The following is a 10,908-nucleotide window of genomic DNA, read 5'->3' on the forward strand; positions in this document are numbered from 1 at the left end:
TCACCAACGAGAAACCAGTTTGACTGCTTAAAACAATCCTTTTTTTAAAAAAATTGTATCGCGTAAAACCAGCATGTAGAAATCACTTGATATCACACGGGAACACATCCCTTAATAGATTGCAATATTTCTTTCTGGATATAAAGGAATAATTAACGAGGCTTAGAGATAATCAAATGAAGGATGATTGGATCAAGATGGAATTTGGCTTGTATTTAAAGATAGATTGCCTTTAATCATGGAGGGATCATCTAATAATCAGGCATTAATAAATCATCATATAAAGATAAGTATGATGATTTATTAATGCCTGATTATTAGATGTATTACGAAGTCAGTTATCCACATAGGGAATTGACTTCGTAATACATACAATGTACAGTACTACAAATTTTAGAATTCATTTTTAATTAGTCAGATTGTGTATAATTAACACTGGATTTTATTACAGATTTTAGTTGTTATTTATTATTTTATACTAGAAGTTTTAAGTGTATATACACCGAGTGCTTTTATTTGTTCTGGTCTAAGACTGTATAATAATAAATTGAAAACATTTTTAATCCATTTTAATCGGGGGAAATTTGAAAGCTTGGCTGTCTTGACTAGAAACGAGGGTTAAACATGGAATAAATGTTATAAAATAAACCGCAGTGACATAAATACAACTCGTAGCCAACAAAGCAGGAATAATTTGACACCATTAATCCAGAAAGGCCAAAAACAAGAGCGCTTCAGAGCACGTGCAGAGTTCCTTAGGCCCGCTAGCTGAAAAAAAGGCACCCTTTTTTGAGAAAAACCAGAGAATTTGATTTTGGATTGATTTCATTGAGAAAGGAAGAGAAACTGAACTCATGGGGCAGGTTAGTTGTGTTGTGCTTTTAGCAAACCGAATTGTGATGCTTCATTTGTCGCTCCTTCTTATAGCTGCCCACCGCTTGGGTGTCCAAAAAGGAAGATCCAAGGGGGAGGCATTTATTCGGAAAATGAGATCTGGGGCCCCACAGAAGCTTTGCGCCTTGTCACTCGACGCGAACTTAAACAAACATAGCATGGTAGAACCAACTGGTTGAACGTAATATTTTAGGCTTATTTGTGAGTGAGTGTGTGTACACTTTCGCTGGTATTAGCTATGAACATTCCTTAGTTTTTGGATCGCGGAATAATTGTAAAAGAAACTGGAACGGATTTTTCTACGCAGAGCAGAGCTGGGGAGCTGGAGACCATGATTTCAACTGGTGTCCATCCAGAACTTCTTCATCAAGAGGTGAAACTCAAGTGCCTTCAGACGTTGTGGGGGCTTCATCACAGGAGGCTTTTAAGAAGAGACTGGGCAGTCACCTGTCTGAAATGGTATAGGATCTCCTGCTCGAGCAAGGGGCTGGACTAGAAGACCTCCAAGGTCCCTTCCAAGCTCTGTTATACGATTACTTCAACTGGGGTTTCTCAACCATCAATTCAATTGGGGTTCCTCAACCTTCTCAACTTTAAACCGAGTGGACTTCAACTCCCGGAATCCCCCAGCCAGCATTAGTAAGACCACACCTGGAATCCTGCATCCACATTACAAAAAACGATGCTCAGACTTTGGAAAAAGTGCAGAGAAGAGCAACTAAGAGGATTAAAGAGACTAAAGGATGGTTGCAGGACTTGGGTATGGCCAAGAAGAAAAGAAGGACTACGGGGGACATGATAGCAATATTCCAATATTTGAAGGGCTGCCACCAAGAAGAGGGGCTCAGTTTATTTTCCAAAGCATCAGAAGGCAAGACAAGAAACGATGGATGGAAACTAACCAAGGAGAGAGGCAACCTGGAATTAAGGAGAAACTTCCTAACAGTGAGAAGAATTAACCAGTGGAACAGAAGTTGTGGATGCTCCATCAATGGAAGTTTTTAAGAAGAGACTTGACAGCCATTTGTCTGAAATAGGGTCTGCTGCTTCAGCAGGAGGGTTGGAGTAGATGACCTTGAAGGTCCCTTCCATCTCTCTCCTGATTGATTGAAGTTCACCTGGCTCGAGGTTGCCAACGTTGAGCAACTAATCTCAACTCAAAGCAAGGTTGTACCTGTGAACCAAATTCTGTCTTGGTGTCTTCCACCATCCACCTACTCTAGCTCAACACTTCCAAGCAGGGGAAGATATTTTGAGATTCTTTTCTGGAGCCAAGCCTGCTGAAGCTGAGAAGACAGGAAACGACTTGAAGGAACTTAAGATGGACTAGGACTTCCCTCAGATCTCATCTCTGGATCGGAGAGAAACCGAAAGAGAGTCTTTTAACTCCTTTCACCACAGTTCACCCTTCTTGAAGACAAACCCCAGAATTGGTGAAGAAGCCCAGATCGACCTCCTTCCCCAAAGAGATTACAAGCCCATCACCCCCATCCAGATGTCTCCTTCCATCTCCTCACCTTTGACAGAGTCAAGATTGCCAGGTCTTCCCCTAAACATCCCCTAAACACACTTTAAAAAAAGAGGTTGAGACTCTAGAAAGAGTGCAGAGAAGAGCAACAAAGATGATTAAGGGACTGGAGGCTAAAACATACGATCAACGGTTGCAGGAACTGAGCATGGCTAGTCTAGTTAAGAGAAGGACCAGGGGAGACATGATAGCAGTCTTCCAATATTTGAGGGGCTGCCCCAGAGAGGAGGAAGAGGGTCAAACTATTTTCCAAAGCACCTGAAGGCCAGAAGGAATAATGGATGGAAACTGAACAAGGAGAGATTCAACCTAGAAATAAGGAGGAATTTTCTGACCGTGAGAGCAAATCAACCCATGGAACAGAAGTTGCCTTCAAAAGTTGTGGGAGCTTCATCCCTGGAAGCTTTCAAGAAGAGACTGGACTGCCATCTGTCAGAAATGGTGTAGGGTCTCCTGCTTGGGTAGGGGTTGGACTAGATGACCTACTACAAGGTCACTTCCAACTCTGTTCATTCAGTAACTGCTTCTGGATCCATTTTAGGAGATCCTACAACCCTTCTTGTTGGTCTCATCGATTGACCTCAATCCCGAGATTCCTCTCCCGAATTTGGAGAGGAGGACGGGCTCTCCTTGGACCACTCACCCCCCCCAAAAATACCCCCAATTGTAGCATCTCCCTTTTCCGACGGGAGACTCGAGCGAGAACGGTACTTACTGGTCGTCATGGCTGCAGGGCCAGAGATGAGAAGCAGCACGGCGAAGTACCACAAATCCATCTCCCCGTGATTTGAACGGTCAGTGCGTGTCCCTTCTCCACTTGGACCCCCCTTAGCCCGTGTCCAGGGGCAAAGGGCTGGAGAAACTGGATCTCGCCTGGCTTGGTCGTTGTGCAACGGGACGAGGGACGCACAGACGGTTCAGTTCGGCTGTTCTCCACTCCAGTCTCGGTCCCTTTTCAGGAAAGGCTCAAGGGTGATGGAGCCCAGCGAGCGAGGACACGAAGCAACCAGACCGAAGTTCAACAGGTTTTGGACAAAGGCAGGCAGAGAACCTCCTTCTCGTCCTCCGAGCTCTCAAATGTCGAAATGCTCAAGCTGGGACTTCGCTCGGCTCTAATGATATGCCGGGGCAGGAAATCAGCTCCCTCTGCCAAGATTTTTGCTGCCAAAGCAAGAGAAAGGAAATGCAGTTTTTTTTCCCCTCCTCTTTTCTTTAGCTCTCTCTCTCTCTTTTTTTTTTTAAAGAGGAATTTTTTAAAAAAAAAGCAGCTTCAAAGGATGCCAAAAAGAAAAAGAAAAAAAAAATTCCTGCTTGACAGTGAAAAATCTCCGACGGAGAATTAAAGACGTGATTTTCGACAGGGGAACGACTCAACTTCTCCTTTCGGAGGTCACGGGGGAAGTTTTTAGGGACAAAGTTTATTCTGTTTTGGGGGGTGTTTTAAAACTCATTTTTTAAGGGGGGTCTCTCCTGGGCAGGACAGTGTAGGATGAAAACTGAAACGGGGGGGGGGTCTGTTTTTTAGGCAAGAATTTATATATATTTGTTTTGCACCCTTAGGCGGCCTCTCTTTCCTCATTTCGTGCAATCTTTTTTTAATTTAGTTTAATGTAATTTTTTTGGCGGCTGAGATTAATGTGAAAGTTTACTAAAAATGATCTAGGAATTTTGCACGGGGGGGGGAACGGACGAGAAGTCAAAGCTGAAGGGACGTAGCAGCAAACGCTTTCAGTCTTTACTCTTAAAGAGGATTCTTTCTCCTGCCCCCCATTCTCACAAATTCGAATCTGAACTTCATGAGGTCTAGCCGCTTCATTTCGTGTTAGCCCCTATTTTACAGTGGGAAGGTTCTAGAGCTTTTTTTTGACTGGTGTTTTGGCTTATACTGTTCATGCACTAGGGCAGCCTCCTTTCAGCTCCCATTTTCACCATCTCCTGTCCTGAACTTCATGAGATCTAGCCACTTCATTCTGTGTCAGCCACTATTTTATAGTATGTTCTACAATTTTTGGAGGGTCTGTGTGTTATGGTATAGGATTAATTCACCCGCAGGCTCCTGTTTTATTTAAAAGCTGGACCAAGGAGTGGGTTGGAAAGATTAGAAATAAGAACATCTCCAAATGCTGCTGATGGCTCTTTTAAAACGAACAGGATTTTAATTTTAATTTAATTTTAAAATGGATTTTAAAATCGGATTATGGCAATTAGGAGCTTTCGGACAAAAAACAGTCTCCTGCCAGAAGTAATATATCTGAGTTTTCTGGCCCTGTTCAAACAGGAAATGATCACCATCTGTAAGCCGTCCAACATTCCTTTGGCCACTGTTTGGAAAATTCCACCCGGTTGGACTAAATGACCTCTGGGTTCCCCCTCAACGATGCTAAGAATATGGAACTTCTTCCCGGTCTCTTCGTGTACAGGTAGCCCTTGACTTATGTGAGCTCAACATTTGCATTGCTAAGCGGGACAAGTCAGTTTTGCCCTGTTTTAGGACCTTTTAGCGTCGCTAAAACGAACCGTCGTAAGTCAAGGACTACCTCTATTGACAGGACTTGGGGGGGGAATTCCTTTTTCAGCGGAAGTCAAAAGGAAACGCTCTTTTTCCTTTGCTGCCATTAAAAATAGGAGAATTACGCTCCATTTGCCGTCGCTTTGGGAGCAAAAAACTGGAAAACAGGCGGCCCAAAAAACATTCCTTTGCATTTTTTCCGTCCCTTCCTGGAGCTCGGCAAACAATCCTCAAAAATCCAAATCCTCTCCCATGTACGGACCGGTTAACCCTCCTTGCCCACTCCCCCCCCCTGCAAGAATTTCCTGGATACCTCCTTGTTGTTGTTTTTCCAGAAAAACAACACACAGAGAGAAAAAAATTCCTCCCGGTATTTGGAGTTCTTGGATTTCTTTGACGCGATGGGGTTTGCAAAACTCCAATTTCCTCCCGCTTTCCTCCGCGGCCAGCGGAGAGGAAAAGAAGCAGGGAGGGTGGAAGGAAGGAGATGGCGCTGAAGGATGCCAGGAGGGCAGGCTGGGAGAAAGATAGACTGCTTTGGCACCAGGGGCTCGAACGATTCAGAGCGAGTCCCGAGTGGGTTCACTTTGGACAGGGTCCCCTCTATGGCAACTTTTTTCGACCTTAGCAAGTTTAATCTCTCTCCCTGTCTCATATATTGATAATCTATCATCTATATATCTATATACGGTATCTTCTCTGTCTGTCTGTGTTATACCATCTGTCTATCTCTATTTCCTCTACATATGTCTCTCTAATGTATTATCTATCCATCAATTATATCATCTATCATCTATAACTGTCCTCTATCATCTGTCAGTCTTTCTGTCTGGCTATCGTCTATCTATCTATCTATCTATCTATCTATCTATCTATCTATCTATCTATCTATCCTTTATCTACCTACCTACCTGCATCTCTCTCTCTCTCTCTCTCTTTCTTTCATAGATAGATAGATATGGATGGATAGAAAAATAGAAAGATAGATAGATAGATAGATAGATAGATAGATAGGGATGGATAGATGGAAAAATACATAGATGATAGATAGAGATGTATTTAAGAGATAGATAGATGATAGATAGATAGATAGATAGATAGATAGATAGATAGATAGATAGATGGATGGATGGATGGATGGATGGATGGATGGATGGATGGATGGGTGGGTGGGTGGGTGGGTGGATAGATAGATAGATAGATAGATAGATAGATAGATAGATAGATGATAGATAGTTGTGGGTATATAAGAGGTAGGTAGGTAGAAAAATAGTTGTGGATGTATTTAAGAGATAGAAAGGTAGATAGATAGATAGAGGGATGGATAGAAAAAGAAAGATAGATAGATAGAGATGGATAGATAGAAAAATACATAGATAGATGATAGAGATGTATTTAAGAGATAGATAGATAGATAGATAGATAGATAGATAGATAGAAGAGATGGATAGATAGAAGAGATGGCTAGATGGATGGATAGATAGAAGAGATGGATGGATGGATAGATAGATAGATAGATAGTTGTGGATATATTTAAGAGGTAGGTAGGGAGGTAGGTAGAAATATAGATAGTTGTGGATGTATTTAAGAGATAGATAAATAGATAGATAGATAGATAGATAGATAGATAGATAGATAGATAGCGATGGATAGATAGAAAAATAGATAGATAGATAGATAGATAGATAGATAATAGATAGATAGTTGTGAATATATTTAATAGATAGATCGAAAGATCGATCAATCGATAGAAAGGGATGGATAGATAAGATAGAAAAACAGAGAGAGAGAGATGTGGATGTATTTAAGAGGTAGGTAGGTAGGTAGATAGGTAGGTAGATAGATAATCTATCTGAATAGAATAGAGCTGGAAGGGACCTTGGAGGTCTTCTAGTCCAGTCCCCTCCTCAAGCAGGAGAACCTATATCATTTCAGACAAGTGACTGTCCAGCCTCTTCTTAAAAAAACCTCCAGTGATGAAGCACCCACGACTTCTGGTGGCAAGCTGTTCCACTGGTTAATTGCCCTCACTGTTAGGAGGTTTCTCCTTAATTCCAGGTTGCTTCTCTCTTTAATTAGTTTTCCATCTCTCCCTCCCTCCTTCCCTCCCTCTATCTATCTATCCCCATTTTATGACCTTTCTTGCCACAGTTGTTAAGTGAGTCACTGCAGTTGTTCAATGAGTAACAAGTTGTTCAATGAATCCGGCTTCCCTCTTGATTCTGCTCGAAAGGGGGAATCACACACGATCCCGGGACACTGCAACCGTCATAAGTACGAGTCAGTTGCCAAGCCCCTGAATTTAGATCCTGCTATTACGGTCGTAAAGCGTGGGGGGGGGGACCAATCGTAAGCACCGTTGTGACTTCGAACGGTCGTTAAACGACCGTTGTAAGTCGGGGACCACCTGTAATGGATGAGAAAGTTGCCATTCGGCGCCGGGAACCGGGCAGAAAACTTTGAAGGCTGGAGAAAGAATCGGAGCCGCGAACTCCCCAATTTGGGCTGTCTCTTAAACGGCCAATTGCTTCTCCTTCTCCTGACCCCAAGAGATGCTTCGGTCCAGACAGAGAGGCATCCTTGTGGAATGGGGCAGGGCGGGGCGGGGGAGGGGAGGGGGGGCAAAGGATGCACGCGTGTGAGGAAATGGGGGGGGGGTGTCACATCCTCCTGCCCCGACATTCCAGCCACGTGCCGTGTCTCAGATGTCGGCGGGGAGGAATCTCTCGGTCCCAGCCAGGCTCCTCCGTTCCTGTTTATCGCTGCGGCTCCTTGGCGATTATTTGATGATTCGGGACATCTGAGACTGTTTTGTCCACTTGATTTCCTTCCCCCCCCTCGCCCCCCCCCGGTCGCCCTGTCGTCTCCCCGAGGCCAGCTTGTGGCTGACCTCTTCAAGGGGGAGGGGGGGGGCTTCGGTGGGGGAAGGGTAGACCGGATGGCCTGGTTCTCTGGTACGTGGGCAGCCCTCCCACCCCCTTCCTTGCACCTTACACGCAGGGACCTTGCCATGCCCTAGACGTCTGAGTCAGCGAACAATCTTGGTCGTAAGTCGAGAACTAAATGTATCCCGGCCTTGGGTAGTGCCAGCGATGTTCTGATGGTGTTTCTCTCTCTCATCTCTATTCTGTCTGTCTGTCTGTCTATCCATCTATGATTTCTCTGTTATCTATCTATCCATCCATCCATCCATCCATATCTATATCTCTATATCTCTTTCAATTCTATCTCTCTTCTCTCATCTCTCTCATCTCTTTCTCTCTCTCATCTATCTATCTATCTATCTATCTATCTATCTATCTATCTATCTATCTATTTATCATCTATCATCTATCTAGTAAACAGTAACAGAGTTGGAAGGGACCTTGGAGGTCATCTAGTCCAACCCCCTGTGCACATAGGAGACCTGTACTAGGGATTTGAACCGCCGAACTGCCGACCTTTCTGATTGACAAGCTCAGTGTCTTAGCCCTGAGCCACGTAGTCAGGCTTTTTTATCTGTCTGTCTGTCTATCTATCTACCTACCTATCCATCCATCCATCCATCCAATCATCCATCCATCCATCCATCCATCCATCCATCCATCATCTATCTATCTATCTATCTATCCATCCATCCATCCATCCATCCATCCATCCATCCATCATCTATCTATCATCTATCGATCGATCGATCGATCGATTGATCTACCATCTATCTATCTATCATCTATCTATCCATCCATCCATCTATCTATCTATCTATCTATCTATCTATCTATCCATCCATCCATCCATCCAATCATCCATCCATCCATCCATCTATCTATCTATCTATCCATCCATCCATCATCTATCTATCTATCTATCTATCCATCCATCCATCCATCCATCCATCCATCCATCCATCATCTATCTATCATCTATCTATCGATCGATCGATCGATTGATCTACCATCTATCTATCTATCCATCCATCCATCATCTATCTGTCTGTCCGTCCGTCCGTCCGTCCGTCCATCCATCCATCCATCCAGCATTATTGTTATTCAATGAGGATATCTCTGTGACTACCCAAGATTGTGACACAGGTAGCCCTCAACTTAGGACCATTCATTCAGCAATTGTTTGAAGTTAGGTCTTTTTCTAACCTTTGAAGGGCCTTCCTTCAAACAGTCCCTAACCACATGTCAAAGCTAACCCTCCAATTTATTTAAAATAATAATAATAATTCCCCCCACCCCTAATTTTGAAATAACACAACTCTATCACACACGAGACTTTTGTTTAAATGCTCTTTAATAACCATCTGATCAAATACATTCAGACCGTAGGCTGGGTCTTTTAAGACTTTGAGCGGGGAAGGGGTTGCTGCCTCCCCTTCCCACCTCTTGTAAATATTTGGACCAAATTAAAAAGAGAGAGAGAGAGAGGAGAGAGAGAAAGGAACGGACGGCCAGCAGAGAAATCTTTAGAAAGGCTTCGTGACGTGTGGCAACCCTAAACGAAAATCTGGAGAGACAGCAGCTTTTGAAGGGTGAAAAATGAGGCACTAGTGTTATTACAGATAAGGAAGCAAGACACACACACACACTGGAAAAATCCTCTTCGGTTCCTTCCTTCGCCTTTCTCTTTTTCTCACCCTCCCTAAAACAGCCTTATTTAGGAGGAGGAGGGGAGGAGGAGGAGGAGGAGGAGGAGGAGGAGGAGGAGGAGGAGGAGGAAGAAGAAGAAGAAGAAGAAGAAGAAGAAGAAGAAGAAGAAGAAGAAGAAGAAGAAGAAGAAGAAGAAGAAGAAGAAGAATTGAGGAGAAGAATTGAGGAGGGAGGAGGAAAAGAAGAAGGAGAAGAAGAATTGAGAAGGAGAAGGAGAAGAAGAAAAGAAGGAGAAAAATTGAGGAGAAGGAGAAGAATTGAGGAGAAGAATTGAGGAGGAGGAGGAGGAAAAGGAGAAGAAGAATTGAGAAGGAGGAGAAGGAGAAGTAGAAGAAAAGAAGGAGAAGAATTGAGGAGAAGGAGAAGAATTGAGGAGGAGGAAAAGAAGAAGAAGGAGGAGGAGGAGGAGAAGAATTGAGAAGGAGGAGGAGGAGGAGAAGGAGGAAGAGGAGGAGAAGAATTGAGGAGAAGGAGAAGGAGAAGAGGAGGAGGAGGAAAGGAGAAATTGTGCAGAGGGTTTAAAGGGAAAAGGCAACCTGTGATTAAGCAATGTTTCGTGGTTAAGGAAATTCGGCACGCAAAGATACACAAAGCCAGGACTTTGGGGGGGGGTGTTTGTGTATGTTTGCGTTTGTGTGTAAGGCTGGAGGGGGGGGGAAACAGCCTTGCACGCACACACTCTGTTCTCACTCCAGGGAGAAAGTCTGCACGCCGACTGGATTTCTTAATTTTAAAGTGGCAAGCTTTTGAATTTTCTTCCTGGGAAATGGTTGGAATTGGTTTATAATGCCGAGGGGAGCTTGGAGGTTGGAAGAAATCCTGTGTTTATTTTTTCCTTCCAAGCAGATCGCCTCCAGAGATCTAGTCTGTCAAGGTTTGGGGCAGGGGTGAAATCCAGCAGGTTCTGACAGGTTCTGGCGAACCGGTAGCGGAAATTCCTGAGCAGTTCGGAGAACCGGCAAATACCACCTCTGGCTGGCTCCAGGAGTGGGGAGGGAATGGGGATTTTGCAATATCCTTCCCCCTGGAGTGGGGAAGGAATGGGGATTTTGCAGTATCCTTCCCCTGCCACGCCCACTGAGCCACATCCACCAAGCCCACCAAGTCATGTGCACAGAACCGGTAGTAAAAAAAATTTGGATTTCACTACTGATTTGGGGCATGTGGCTCCTTGAAAAACCCGGAGGGAACGGGCAAATGAAGAGGTACAAAACCCCCTTTTCTCTCTTTAATAGAGGAAAAAGCTTGTTTTATCGCGCCTTTTTTGCCACTTCTGCAGGAAAGGACTAAAGAATTTGTCACTTGTAAAGTTGGCCGGGTAGAAACTTGCCTGCGTGCAGAAG

The 10,908-nt window shown here is 44.0% G+C and overlaps 1 protein-coding gene and 1 long non-coding RNA gene across 2 annotated transcripts in view; one reads left to right on the forward strand and one right to left on the reverse strand.

The window, feature by feature from the left end:
* The window catches only part of ENG (endoglin), a 40,493-nt gene extending 36,967 nt beyond the window's left edge, over positions 1–3,526 (reverse strand). Inside the window, exon 1 of the mRNA XM_060687013.2 lies at positions 3,138–3,526. Coding sequence (XP_060542996.2) covers positions 3,138–3,198 — 61 coding nt within the window. The 5' untranslated portion in view covers positions 3,199–3,526. The remainder of the gene's footprint in view (positions 1–3,137) is intronic.
* The window catches only part of LOC148111788 (uncharacterized), a 37,447-nt gene that overhangs the window by 14,822 nt on the left and 11,717 nt on the right, over positions 1–10,908 (forward strand). The window lies entirely within an intron of this gene.

Source organism: Pantherophis guttatus, chromosome 16 (genome assembly GCF_059756535.1).
Source record: "Pantherophis guttatus breed Tessera chromosome 16, ASM5975653v1, whole genome shotgun sequence".
Lineage (NCBI taxonomy): Eukaryota > Metazoa > Chordata > Lepidosauria > Squamata > Colubridae > Pantherophis > Pantherophis guttatus.